The sequence below is a fragment of the Vespa crabro genome, chromosome 25, assembly GCF_910589235.1.
Source record: "Vespa crabro chromosome 25, iyVesCrab1.2, whole genome shotgun sequence".
Lineage (NCBI taxonomy): Eukaryota > Metazoa > Arthropoda > Insecta > Hymenoptera > Vespidae > Vespa > Vespa crabro.
Window position 1 is genome coordinate 2,327,487 of NC_060979.1, and position 15,000 is coordinate 2,342,486.

The window sequence follows — 15,000 nt, forward strand, 5'->3', positions numbered from 1 at the left end:
TGGTGGTGGAGGTGCTGGAGGTGCTGGTGGGCCTGTCGAGGGAGCGGTGGCAGGGGTGGCCGCTGTCGCGGCTGGGGAGGTGGAGGGCTACGGGAGCGCCGGTGGCGGTGGCGGTGGGCTGGGAGGGGGACCCGGGGGGGTTGGTACCCCCCGGATAAGGCTCGGCGGCTCTTGCTGCACGCGCCTTTCCGTCACCCAGGCTTGTAGCATAGGTAAGATAAAACCAAATCCAATCATAACTTACACCCACTCAACCACCCAACCATCTACCCCCTTTACTTACTTACTTACTTACTTACTTACTTACTTATTTACTTTCTTACTTCGTTTCTTCTTCAGTGTCAAAGATTATAACGAAATTATTTTCATCAACTCTTATCGATTCTTGTTCTGACGATTATTCGACTAGGATCTATCAACTAGGGATGTTACGTTCCTTCCCTTTTGTTTTTTCTTTTCTTTTCTCTTTTTAAATCAAAGAAATTCAAACGCGACGATAAGTGCTACGCGCACCCAACTGCGTTACCCTTCTTTCTTCTCTCTTTTTTGTTTGTTTGTTGTTATTTTTTCTTTTCTTTTCTTTCTTTCTTTCTTTTTCTTCTTCTTTTTTTCTCTTACTTTTATTCTTTATCCGGCAAATTCAGATTGCAAACGAAATGCTACGCGTATGTTAACGCGAACGCAACACCTGCTTCCCGTTTTTATTTTCGATTCGGAAATTCAGACGCAACCGAGATGCGCCGTGATTGCAATCCCGACGCAACCCCTATTTTCGTTTTCTTTTTCTTTTCCTTTTTTTTTCTTTTTTCTTTTTTTTTTTTTTTGTTACTTTCATCCTTTTATACGGAAATCCAGACGCAACCGAGATGCAACGTGAATGCAACGCGGATGCAACTTCTCTTTTCGTTTCTTCTCTCTCTCTCTCTTCTTTTCTTTCTCCTTTTTTTTTTTTTTTTTTTTTTTTTTTTTTTATTCAGTGATTTAGACGCAACCGAGATGCAACGCGAATGCAACGCCGATGCAACTTCTCTTTTCGTGTTTCTTCTTTCTTTTTTTTCTTCTTTTTTAATTTTTTTTTTTTTTATTAAAAAATTCATACACAACCGAAGTGCAACGTGAATGCATCGCGGGAGCAACCCCCGTTTTTATTTTTTATTATTATTTTCTTTTTTCTTCATTAACGAATTTATTTTCCGATCTAAAAATTTAGAGGCAACTTTGTTTTATTATTATTATTATTATTATTATTATTATTATTATTATTATTATTCTATTTATTTTTTATTAATTTATTTTTTCTATTTTTCTTTTTTTTATCGACAGATCGAAAAGCAATGATCCTGATTATTCGAATGTTTTCACTAACAAATACAGGCGTAATTCGAAAATGACTTATTTTTTTTTATTTATTATTATCGTCATTATTATCCTTATTATTATTATTATTATTATTATTATTATTATTATTATTATCACTATCACTATTATTAAACGACTAATGTTAATCTATGCCGTATGTATGCAAATCGGGTGTCCTGCGGTTTCCAACCTTTTTCCTTTTATTTTCATTGTGTCTTTTCTTTTCTTTTCTTCTTCTTCTTCTTTTTCTTTTTTTCTTCTTTTTTTTTTTTTTTTTTCTTTTTTAACATATATTTATTACTTCTCTTTTTTTCTTTTTTCTTTTTCGCTTTCAACGACGAATATCTCATCATTTACGTTTTCTCTCTTATTTCATTTAATTTCATTTTATTTTTCTCTTGCGTCGAATAAATTAGACGCATATCGTCTATATTTATACGGACAAGTATATATATATATATATATATTTTTTTTTGTGTTTATTAATTTTACAACAACAAATGTAGACGCAACGCTTTCTTTCGTTTTCTTTTTCGTTTTGCTTTATTTTTCTTTTTCCTTTTTTTTTTTCTTTCCTTTTTTTTTTTTGCTAATTTTCGCTTCGCTTCTTCTTCCTCTTTCTTTCATCCCTTTTTTTATTTATTTTCTTTTTTTTTTTGCCCTTCAACAAATCGATTAAAACTCAAACCTCGTAGCGTAAATTGAGAAGAAAATTAGAACTCCGCCCGTGTCGTCGATGTATTTCGAATGACAAATAAAAGACTCGACTTTGTCTGAAATTATCAATTCTTTTTCTTTTCCTAAAAAAAAAAAAAGAAAGAGAGAGAGAGAGAGAAAAAAAAAGCAGATATTAAAGAAGAAGAACCTGAAAAGTAACCCTTCTTAATTTAAATATTTTACAATAATGAACATGGACGCGACCGAACCGATCACTTTCTCCTTCGTTCGATGATTATTTTTATATATATATATATATATCTCTCTTTCTTTCTCTCTAAAAAGAAAAAAAAAAGGAGGAAGAAGTAGAAGAAAGAGAGAGAGAGAGAGAGAGAGAGAGAGAGAGGGAGGAGTTAAAAAAATAAAGAAATAAATGCGCAACCCAGACGCAATCCGAATCTTAATCCTCAATCCTCTCTTTTTCTGTTGTTTTTTTTTTTTTTTACCCTTTTTCTCGTTTTCTTTTTTTTTGTTTTTATCTTCACGAAAATAATTTTTCCAATCGTGGAACAAGTTTGCCGTCGGCCAAGATCTTCTCGAATAAAATGTCTTCGGTTCTCGTGTCCTTGAATAATTTTTAACCGGTACAAAGACGTTACCAAGAAATACGAGGACGAATAAACAAATATAAACAAAAAAAAAAAGAAAAAGAAAAAAACAATTCAATAACAATATCGTAATAGATTTTCTTTTTTCATTTTTCTTTTTTTTTCATTTTTCTTCTTTTTTTTTTTTGATAATACCAAGGGGGTCACTTCGTACGAACGTTTGCCTGCAAAGAGAAAAAGAGAAACGGAATGGCGAAGGTACAAAAAGAAATGAGTTAAAAAAAAAAAAAAAGAAAAAAGAAAAAAGAAAGAAGAAACAAGAAAAAATTTAAGAAAAAGGAAAAATAAAAGAGAAAGATATAAAATAGAAGGGAAAGAGAAGAAAAAGGAAGAAAATCTTTTTAGAAATTTTATTCGATCCAATTGAATTAGAAATCAATGATTAACGATTAACGATCGGAGAAACGTTTTATCGAAATTAAAATTTAATTCGTACGTTGCCAATTGATCATTTGAATTATTAGAATTGTTGTTTGATAAATAATCGAGGGGGTTGGTAGTGTAGTGGTGGTGGTGGTGGCAGTGGTGGGGGAGGGGGTTGATAGTAGGAAGAAGGACAAATATTTGACGATGTCTTTGTCCTTGTCATATGTTTTTTTTATTTATTTATTTATTTTTCTTTTTTCTTTGTTCTTTCTCTTTCCTTTTGGGAGGGTGCGAAGATGATCATAAAAAAAAAAAAGAAAAAAAAAAAAATAATGGCGATCGTCGACGATCCGAGGAGAAAATCAGATTAACGAATCCGTTTTATGGCAGGAAGCGAGTCCCGACGCGTGTCGGGCTAATCCTAATCCTAATCTGGTTTAGATCATACCAATTCTCCCTTTTTATCGGTTATTTCTTTTTTTTTTTCTCTCATCATGTATATATATATATATATATATATATATATATAATATTTTTTTTGCCCCTTTTTTTTTTTCTTTCACTCTTTCCTCTTTTCTTTCGATTCTTTTTTTATTTTTCGTTTTCCTTTTTTTTTTTTCATTGCTTTTTTTTTTTTTTTTCTTTTGCTTGTTCACTTCTGTTTTTTCATCTTTTTAATTTTTTGCTTTTTTTCTTTTTTTTCTTTCTCTTATGATTGGTAAATAAATTTTTAATACTCGTCTAGATCATCGATCGAAATTTTCTAAATGATTTATTTCGTATATATATATATATATATATACATACATATATATATATGTATATATGTATATATTTTTTATTTTGTTTTTATTTTTTATGCGATTTGTAGAAAATTTTTTAATACTCGTCTAGATCATTGATCAATGGTATTTGATATTTATTTTCTTTTTTTTTCTCCTGTTTTTTATTTTCATGCAAATTTTTATAGCCATCGAGATCAATGATTTTAATTCTTTATGCATGATTTATTTTATATATATATATATATATATTGTTTATTTTTCATGTGATTTATAGATTATTTTTAACGATCATCTAAATCATTGATTAAGATTTATCATCAAAAAAGAAGGATGAATTTTTAGTTAAGAAATTTTTCTATATATATAAAATAAATTACTAATGATCATTTAGATCATCAATAAAAATTCCATACGATGATCTTTGCATTGAGTTTATATTAAATTTTTTAACAATCGTAAGGATCAATGATCGAGATATTTTCCTTTTCTTTTTTTTTATGAGATATTAACGATAAAAAAAAAAAAAAAAAAGGAAAAAAGAAAAAAGAACCTACTTCAGAATTCTATCTACGAGACTTCATACAATCATATAGATCGTAGATCACAATCGTAGATCTTTCTCCTCCTTTTATTTTACATTTATCATTTTCGATCAATTGACGAATAAAAATTATTCTAATAATTAACGGCGATCATTGATTTAAAATTTTCTCTCTTTTTTTTTTTTTTCATTCAACTCGTATATAAAAAAGAAAAAGAAAAAAAAAAAAAAAAAGAAAAAAAGAATTGTTAACAACGATCCAAATCGTAGATCGTAGATTTTCCTTGTAAATTTTTTTTTTTTTCTTTTTTTTTAATATTTCTAATCATTTTATTATACAGGATGTCTCGTTTCAAACGATACACATTATCGCATATCTTCGGGGTTGTTGGTTTTATATAAAAAAAAAAAAAAAAAAAGAAAAAAAAAAAAGAAATAGAAAATAGTATAGAACAAAAGTTTATAGATTTCTAAGGGTGTGGAGGATGGATGGGATGAGGGAAAGTAAAAAAAAAAGAAAAATAAAACCCCCTGTAATATTTGTCGCAAGTTATTTCGAAACGTAAAGAATATAATCGCGATTGGACATTTAAATTGAACCATTTTAAACGCCATAGCTCGATGAAATATCGATTAAATAGTACGATTTAATAATAGTACTCGTTGTATTCCCATTGACATTATCTACAACTTGTGTTCAGCTTGAAATGTCGTTTTCCGTTCGAAAAAAAAAAGAAAAAGAAAAAGAAAAAGAAAAAGAAAGAAAAAAAGAAATCCAAATAAATATAAAAATACAAATAAAATTGTTACGACTCGAGTATCTCGACGACAGCGCGTCATCAGCGAGAGATAGCTGTACGAAAAAAAAAAAGAAAAGAAAAAAAAAAGAAAACATAAAAATAAAAAAAGAAAAATCCTTACGAACTTCGAGTTTCGCCAATAATCCCATCTAACGAATAGCTGAAGAAATAAGGAAAAAAGAAAAAAAAAGAAATAAATGTTCTAACGACCGATCTAAGAAATCTAATGTACTCTCGTTCGAAATTTTCTTTTTTTTTTTCTTTTTTTTTTTTTTTTTTTTTTTTTTTTTTAAATAAAGTCAACAGTACCGTAACTAAGGATATTCGTTAATTCGTACGGAAACGAGAGTCGCCCTGTATTCGTTGATCGGCAAAAAAAAAATTTGTGAATCAATAAAAAAAAAAAAAAAAAATAAATAAATAAATAAAAAAGAAAACTTCTCGTCTCGATGGAATAAGAAGAAAGAGAAGAAAGAGTGAAAGAGAGAGAGAAAATTAATAATAACAACAACAACAACAACAACAACAACAATAATAATAATAATAATGATAATAATAAAAAAGAAAGGGGAAACAAAAAAGAAAAAGGAAAAGGAAAAAATTGTCTTCTCCCTTTCACGTAACAAACATTCGTAATATAATCTCTATCTCGAGTGTCCTTGGGCCTCTATCACCTCATTCTCAACGCCCTCGTCGAGACCTCTCACGAGGGATGAGATGCGCAAGGTCAGATCTTAAGGGTGGGAGGAGGGTTGCTAGGTTGACAAACCTTTCCAGGGGAGAGGGACTCCGCCCATTGGTGGAAACCGCGAAAAAAGGACAGACAGAGAAACGTTGAGAGAAAGATAGAGATAGATAGATAGGTAGATAGAGATAGATACAGAAAGAGAGACAGAGAGAGAGAGAGAGAGAGAGAGAGAAACCACCGGAGGGTTTAGCGATGGCGATCAAAGCAAAGAGAGAGAGAGAGAGAGAGAGAGAGAGGGAGAGAGGGAAAGAGAGAGAGAGAGGAATATAGAGAAAGAGAGAAAACGTGAAAGGGCAATCTCGTTTCTCGAATGTTAATTAACAATGAATAGTAATTATTGGTTCACTAAAATCAAGCAGAAATTTTTATTAAAAACGAAGAAGAAGAAGAAGAATAAAAAAAAAAGAAAAAAGAAGAAAGAAAGAAAAGGGGATGGAAAAAGTAGAAAAATGATGGGATATCGGAAAAGGAAGACGAAGATCGATAAAAATTTATCAGAAATTGACGAACGGATTGAAGTAAATAAAAAATATTAGAGGAAGGAATAGAAATTGGGATTGACAAAAAAGGGAAATAGGAAAGACAAGGAAGGAACGTAGGATCTTGGAATTTTTTTTGAATATTAGAAATAAATTGATTAATTTATTTATTAATTAATCTCTCTCTCTCTGTCTCTCTGTCTCTCTTTCAGAATTAATTTTTTCTTTTTTTCATTATAACGATGTACAGATTGAGTACAGTGATGAGGTTCGAATTTTTCAAAAAAAAAAAAAAGAAAAAAAAAAAGAAAGGGAATAATAAAAAAAAGGAATAGAATAAGTAAATAATTTTCTAAGAAATTTCTAAACATTTTATTCCGACATTAGAAATAAACATATTTTGTTTATTCTCTTTATATATTATTATTCCCCTTTCTTTTTTTTTCTCCATTATTTATTTATTTATTTATCATAATAATAAATATTGGTTTTGTTTATAATAAGAGGATGCTATTAGATTTGTTCAAAAAATATTCTTGAAATATTTCTAATCATTCTATTATGATATTCTATTAAATAAATTTATTTATCTTTTTTTTTTTTTTTCTTTCTCTTTTTATTTGAAACAATTTCTTTTTTTCGTTTATCATAACAATAAATATTAATTATTGATTTTATTGAAAATGTTGCTTCATTTTTGTCAAAAAATATTTTGAACAAATTACTAAACATTCTATTCTGACATTAGAAATAAATACATTTGTTTATTTATTCTCTCTCTCTCTCTCTCTCTCTCTCTCTCTCTCTCTCTCTCTCTCTCTCTCTCATTCTCTGTCTGAACAAATTTTTTCGTTCAAAATAGATGAACGAATTTTCAAAAAGAAAAAAAAAGAAAAAAAAAACAACGATAAAGGGGAGGAAAAAAATTATTAAAAAATACAAAATAATCGTCAAAGAAAATTGTCAAGAATTAATATCATTAGAAAATTCTAGGATTACTTTAAATTAGATTAATACAAATTAGATGTCATTTTACAATTTGCATTATATCGATCACTTTTTTAATTCTAATAATAATTAATACGCATCCATCTCTTTTATAAGTAATCCTATTCGCCTAATTTTTTCTTTTTACTCCTTTTTTGTTATTATTATTATTATTATTATTATTTTCTTTTTTTTTTTTTTTTCTTTTTTTTCCTTTTTCTTTCTTCCTTATCGAAAGATCACGATTATAACACGTGACTACCAAAGACAGATGCTTTTTATGGTCGTGATTAGATTAGGATCGTGGTAATTATAGTGTTACGACGAAGTGTTTATTCTTTCCGAATAATTTCTTTCCGGTGTTGGTAACTTTAAATGATTAAAGTGATTTAAGTGATTTAATACCATTTCTCTTTCTTTTTTCTTTTCTTTTTTTTTTTATTCCTTTTTTTTCTCCTTTTTTTCTTTTTTTTTTTTTCAATTAGATAGACACTATCAAACGAAGATCTAATTAATTTAATTATGATAACTGGATCGAAAAAAGAGATTAAGAACTAATAAATGTGGACAAATTATCATTATCTATGTTAATAATATTAAATGATTAATAAAGTTAAATGATAAAATGATTAAGACGATTATATTATTTTATTTTATTTTATTTTATCATATTTTTTATTTTTATTTATTTATTTTCTTTTTATTTAAATAAATAGACACCATCAAAAGAATCCAATTTAATTCTAATTTGACGAATAATTAATGATAATTGTTTTAATTTATTCCTTTTTTTATTAATAATTAAAAGAAAAAAAGAAAAAAAAAATTAAGAAAAAAAAGGAATCACTAAATCAAAATATTTAAAGCGATCCAATAATTCTAATAATTCGATGCAAATCATTCAACGAATTAATTGATTTAAATTGAAATGGTTCAACGATTTAATTGATATAAATTGATTAGGTTACAAAGAAAAAAAAAAATCATACTTATCTGAGCAATTTATTTACTTATAAGTTATGTGTTCTCCAATGCATATTAATTAAGTATATATATATATATATATACATAATACATATATATATATATATATATACATATATATATATATACATAAAGAAAAAAAAAATTAAACTAGATGCATCGAGCGACAGGTGTAATTTTATTTACTCCACTTTATTCTAATTATTTTTTTCTAAAAAGTATAAATGATGATAAGAGAGGAAAAATAATCGAGTATAATGAGGAATTTAAATTAGATAAATCGATATTATCAATATCGATTAATTCTTCGATTGTGTATGGCATGTATATATTTTTTTTTTTTTGTCTTTTTTCTTTTTCTTCTTTCACTTAATCTAGTTACTTTTATTTAATCCAAAGAAATTATTATAACAATTCAAATGGATTTATGTATTATCCTTGACATCGTAAACCTAATCGAGTACAAAAGTATATATGACTGATTTACAGATGACTTTCTTTTTTTTTTTTTTTTTTTTTTTTTTTTTTTTTTTTTTTTTTTTTTTTTTCTTTATTCTAGTTACTTTTATATACAATACGAACAAATGAAAGAAGTTACTAAAAAAGAAATTACACGAATTCATGCGTTTCCAAACATAAAACATTCAAGTATACGACATTTTTATATATATATATATATATATTTTCTTTTTATTTTTTTTGATTTCAGATTATTGTAGTTACTTCCAAAAATAAAAAAAAGAAAGAAAAAAGAAATAACTAGATAAGAATAAAAATCTATTCGCGTGTCTCTGATAATGTTAAAATCTAATCGAGCGTAGAAAAAATGAAAAAAAGGAAATTCGTGCGCGTGCGAGGGAAAAATTTTCTCGCAAAAATTCTTTTCGTTTTATTGGAAAAGAAAAGAAAAGAAAAAAGAAAAAAAAGAAAAAAATACAAAAAAAGAAAAAAGAAATAAACAAAAAAGAAAGAGAAAAGTACGACAGGTACGTACGACAGATCCGCCATGTCTTTCGTTTTATTATCTGGTGCATAAAAAAAGAAAAGAAAAAAAACAAAAAACAAAAAAAAAAGAAAAAAAAATTCCTAGTGCAAAAAATAGAAAAGGACGAAAAAACAGAACAAAAAAAGAAAAAAAAAAGGAACAAAGAAAAAAGGTATAAAAGTACGTAGAAAAACCGAAACGATAGAAATGACGTTTCTCCGATCGTAAACATAATCGAGTATGATGTATCATATGTTTTACATATAGATATCACTTTGGCACACATACATCATATACATACATAGATATATTATACATATATTATATATATATATATATATATATATATATATATATATATATTTTTATATAGGTATATATAATCCAAACGAACGGTATTAATGTTTGAAACTAATCGATAATTCCTCGTGCTAAATATATAGATAAAATGCATTATAGAAAGCAAGAGACGTCCGTTTGAAAGCATTATTTGTTTTTCCTCGTTCATTGACTTGAAATGGAAAAGGATATATATATATATATATATGTAGTTACATAGGTAATATATGTGTGTGTGTGTGTATGTATGCGTTGATATAAATATATGTCTGTATGCGTATGAGCGCACGTGTATGTGTGTATAAATATCTTTTGATATTCGTAGAGTTTGTTTTAACTCGAATATTTATTGATGGAATAAATAATCGTTGGAAAATTTTCAACGTGATAACTCGATTCGAAAATTTTACGAAAACTACTTTTTTTGAGGTTATTTCTATGTCTAAATGATATTTTTATTATATATATATATATATATATATATATATATATATATATATATAAATATATATATATACATGTATATGTATTAACATAGAAAATTGTGAAATATATTTAGGCGTTTTCGAAATCTTGAATATATTTAAATGATATGATAATTATATTCGATTCGGTCGTTTTGATTTTCTTTTCTATTTTTCTTTTTTTTTTCTCTCTTTCCTTCTTTCTTTCTTTTTTTCTTTCACTAGATCGATAAGAATTTTAAATGGTTTAAGGGCCGTAAGTGAAAAAATGAATTATTTAAAAGCATTGGGAATATATTAGGTTTTCTCTATTTTTTTTCTTTTGTTCTTTTTTTCTTTTTTTCTTTTTTTTTTTTTTTTTGATAATTATTCAATTCGGATCGGCTTTTAAGATTTTCTTCTTTCTTTTCTTTCTTTTTTCTTTCTTGTTTGCTTTTTTTTTGTTTTGTTTGTTCAATTATCGATAAGAATTCAAGAAATAGTTTGAACGGAAAAAATAAATTGTTTAATAGTGTTGGGAATATGTTTTTTTTTTTTTTTTTATAGGCCATTTTGAATTTTTCTGACAGTCAAATTTTTCATTCCTTTCTTCTCTTTTATTTCTTATATAATTTATATATGTATATATATATTTATTATTTATTATTATATAATTTAGAAAATATGTATATCAGCAAAATTTTTTTTATCAAAAAAGAAAAAAAAAAAGAAAAAGAAAAAGAAAAGAAAATCAAATAAAACTCGAATCGGCCATTGTGATGTTTTTTTTCTTTTTTGATTCATTGAATTTTCTTTTTTTCTTATTCGAGAAACAAGGGAAAAATAAAAAACTAAAAAAAAGAAAACAAAAAAAGAACCAAAAAAGAAAAACAAATGAAAAAAGAAAAAGTATAAGAACTAGTGTAATTCGTGTACGTACGTAAATAGAAAATACAAAATGGAAGAATAATCGAGATTGAATTTCAATGTGGGATCTGTCATGTTGGATCGGATAAAATTTTTTCTTTCCTTTGATCGTAATAAGAGAAAATAGAAAAAAAGAAAAAAAAAAAAAAAAAGAAAAAAAAAGAAATATAATGTGGGACACGTTCAATGACATAACGTATGAATTTTCTTTTGAGAAGCAGGAAGACGAGGTCTGGCGATGCTCCTGTCATGTGCAGGATGCGAGAAACCGATACTGGATCAGTACATGTTCAACGTTTTGGATCGAGTATGGCATGCCCAGTGTGTTCGCTGTTTCGATTGCGGATCCGCGTTACAGGACAAGTGTTACTCCAGGGAAGCAAAACTTTTCTGCAGGGAAGACTTCTTCAAGTGAGTAGAATTTTTTCTCATCAGCGATTTTACGAATTTCATTTTCGTTTTGAATTTTTTTTTTTGTTTTTTTTTGATTTTACGACAATGAGAACCACTGGGAGCTTTTATTAGCGACGCTATATTCAATTAATTACTTTTACATTTTGCTCTTAAAAGTTCTTCCAAACATTTCGAAAAAATTTCTTTTCTTCTTTCGACGATAATGAGAACCACTGGGTGGGTGGGGGGTAGGGGTAAGGGGGGACTTTTGTTCGAACGGTGATTCAATTTTATTTAGCTTGAAAAATTCTTGATCTCCATTTATTCGTGCAAGTTAAATTTCATTTTGTTTAAAAATTTGGAACTTTTTATCGACGATGATAATAATGATAATTAGAAAAAAAAAAAAAAAAACAAACAAACAAACAAACAAACAAGCACCGAGGATTTTTACGAATATGATTCTCAATTTCGTTTCGTTTTGAAAAATTTTACGATATTGAATTTTAATTTTCGCACGATAATGACAATCACTAAGGATACTACTTCGATTAAATTCAATTTCGTTTCGTTTAAAATTTTTAATTTATCTTTTGACGATAATGAGAATCACCGTAGGACTTATTCGAGCGAATTCAATTTCGTTTCGTTTAAAAATTTTGAATTTCTGTTTTTTCTGTTTCTTCTTTTTTTTTTTTTCTTTTCTTTTCTTTTTTCTTTTTTTTCCTTTTTTTTTCTCACAGTAATGAGAATCACCAAGTAGATTTCTTCGAGTGAATTCAATTTCGTTTCGTTTAAAATTTTGAATTTATTTTTCACGATAATGAAAATAACTGAGGAGTTATTCGAGTAAAATATACAATTGCGTTTCGTATTGAAATTACGAATTTATTATTGACGATAATGAGAATCACTGAGAAGTTACTCGAACGAAGTTCAATTTTATCAAATAGTGATTCATAATCGATTTAATATTCGATTTGTAATAAATATCTTTGAATTATTACGAATACATGAGAACGAGACGAAATGATTTCTAGATCTGTACCAAAAATCGCGACATACATATAATTGATATTAAAATTAATCCATTTCTAAATGGATTTAGATTGATATTTCTTTTATTATATCAGATTTTAAAACAACAATTTTGATCGTGTAAAATTAATCATTCGAAAGGGATTAAATCAAAGAGTTTCGTTCAAGGAATTATCAATTTTTGAAAACATTTAAGAACTTAGTAACTTATTAAGAGTCTAGTAACTTTTTTTAGAGACCCGTCATAATAACTTTTTCCTAACGAATGATTGTCGATCCACCCCTAGTGATTTTTTTTACTCATCCGCTGGTGACTTTTTATCCACCCTCTCCCCCCGCCCCCACCAGTGATTTTCGATGACTTTGGTCCACCCTAGTGACTCCGACCCATACACAGTAAAGCATTTTAATTCATCGAGTAACTTTTGACCCATACTGTACTTTCTCGATAATAAAAATTGCAAAAAATTTTTACGATTGACGAACATAAATTATTATTTCTTTTTTTTGTCTCTCTCTCTCTCTCTCTCTCTTTCTCTCCCTTTTTTTTCCTCTCTTTTTCTTTTTTTCGATGGTATTTACACATACACATAAGAAATACGAGAGTCTCGATGATGCTCCGTCTCTTTATTTTCTCTCTCTCTCTCTCTCTCTCTCTCTCTCTCTCTCTCTCTTTTTTTCCACGCCTCACCTTTTTGCCGATCAAGGCACGAACCGCAAGGAACGATCGGTATTCGTGGCTCCCTTTTTATGTCTCCGAGACACCGTTCGTGGCAGTCCGTATCGAGAAAAAGGCGTTTCGTGACGAACAGGAAGGAATCCTTGACATTTTCTCACATAGCTCGGCCAATACGCAGGCGCCATTTCGCTCGAGTTCGTCCACAAGTGGAATTAAAATTAATATCAAAATTACATGCGGTTACGGCATAGATAGTAAAATTTCGTTGGAATTTCATTGAAAAATTTTCCTATCCATATATATATATATATTCGTATTATCTCCTTTTTCTTTGTCTTCTTTGTTTTTTTTTTCTTTTCCCTTCTTAAACGGTTAATTATGATTATTTCAAAATGGCGTACGGCGTACATTTTCTTCAATGAACTCTTTTCTCTCTTTTTTTTTCTTCTTTTTCTTTTTAATTAAAAAAAAAAAAAAAAAATCAACGAAATAATCGAACTGATTTTATGAAGCAAAGGCAAATTTTGAACGAAAGATTTTAGGAAAACGCGATATTTCAAAAAACATTCAAGGATCATTTTTTCAAATGTTCTCCATTTTGTATGGAAAAGTTGCTTTTTTTTTCTTTCTTTTTTTTTAATAATAATAATATACAAAATAGCCAAAGCGATTTTCAATAAAGAAATGTTTTTTACAAAAATGTTTTTCTGAGATAATGCAATATTTTATATAAAATTTTAAACAAAATGAAAGTCTATTTCAAAATGGCGTCCATATTTGATACAATTTTAATAAATTAATTCTAACTTTTTAGCGCTAATTCTAACTTTTTAACTATAATTAGATATGATACTCTAACTCTAATCTCCAACTAATTCTAATTCTAATACTAACCCTAATTCTAATTATAATTGTTAATTCTGACTCATTATCTTTGAGTTTAATTTTATCTCTAACTCTAACTCTAATTATCTAATACAAAATCAAACTTTAATTCTAACTTTGTAACTCTAACAATTTCTCTCTAACACGAGTCTCTAAATCGGATATTAATTCTAATCTTTAATGGTTTGATTTTTAACTCTAACTCCAATTCTGACTAATTCATCTAATTCTAATCGTAATCTTTTAACAATCTAACTCTAATTCTAATAATATCTAATATTCGGTTCTAATTGTAAATATTTTTTATTGTATATCTAACTGGAAACTTTATAATTCTAATTCTAATTCTAATTTTAATTCTAATTCTAATTCTAATTCTAACTTTAATTTTAACTCTAATTCATCTAATTCAAATAGATAGTAACACTCTAACTTTAATTCCAATTGTAACCTTGAAACATTTTACTCTGATTCTAATTCGAAATTTTATAATTCTAACCCTAATTTTGATTCTAATTTATTTAATTCTGACCGTAATCCTCTAACTCCCTAACTCTAATTCTAATTCCGATTATAATCTTAAATATTCAATTGTTATTCTGATTCTAATTTGATCTTTCTAATTCTAATTCTAACTCTAACTCTAACTCTAACTCTGTCTCTAATTCGTCTAATTCTGATCGTCTAAACGTAATTCTAATAACGACAGTAAGTCCTAAGTATCTTTTACACTGACTCCAATTCGAAGACACTAATTCTAATTCTAATTCTAATTCTAATTCTAATTCTAATTCTAATACTAATTCTAATCCATTTAATTATAATCGATACAATTTAATTCTAATTTGTAATCGTCGACAATTTTATTGTAACTTGAATAATTTCTAATTCTATTTCTAATTCTAATTCTAATTATAACTTTTGAATTTGATTATGA

At 27.3% G+C, this 15,000-nt stretch overlaps 1 protein-coding gene across 5 annotated transcripts in view; it reads left to right on the forward strand.

Annotated features, from left to right (window-relative positions):
• Positions 1-15,000, forward strand: part of LOC124432495 (LIM/homeobox protein Lhx5) — a 45,236-nt gene that overhangs the window by 1,628 nt on the left and 28,608 nt on the right. For 4 of the 5 annotated variants that reach the window (XM_046981481.1, XM_046981477.1, XM_046981478.1 and 1 more), the window contains exons 2-3: positions 1-212; positions 11,287-11,479. The exon at positions 1-212 is cut by the window's left edge and continues 760 nt beyond it. In XM_046981481.1, coding sequence (XP_046837437.1) covers positions 11,307-11,479 — 173 coding nt within the window. In that variant the 5' untranslated portion in view covers positions 1-212; positions 11,287-11,306. Of the gene's footprint in view, positions 213-11,283; positions 11,480-15,000 lie in introns of all 5 variants that reach the window. The other variant, XM_046981479.1, reaches the window with a different exon arrangement.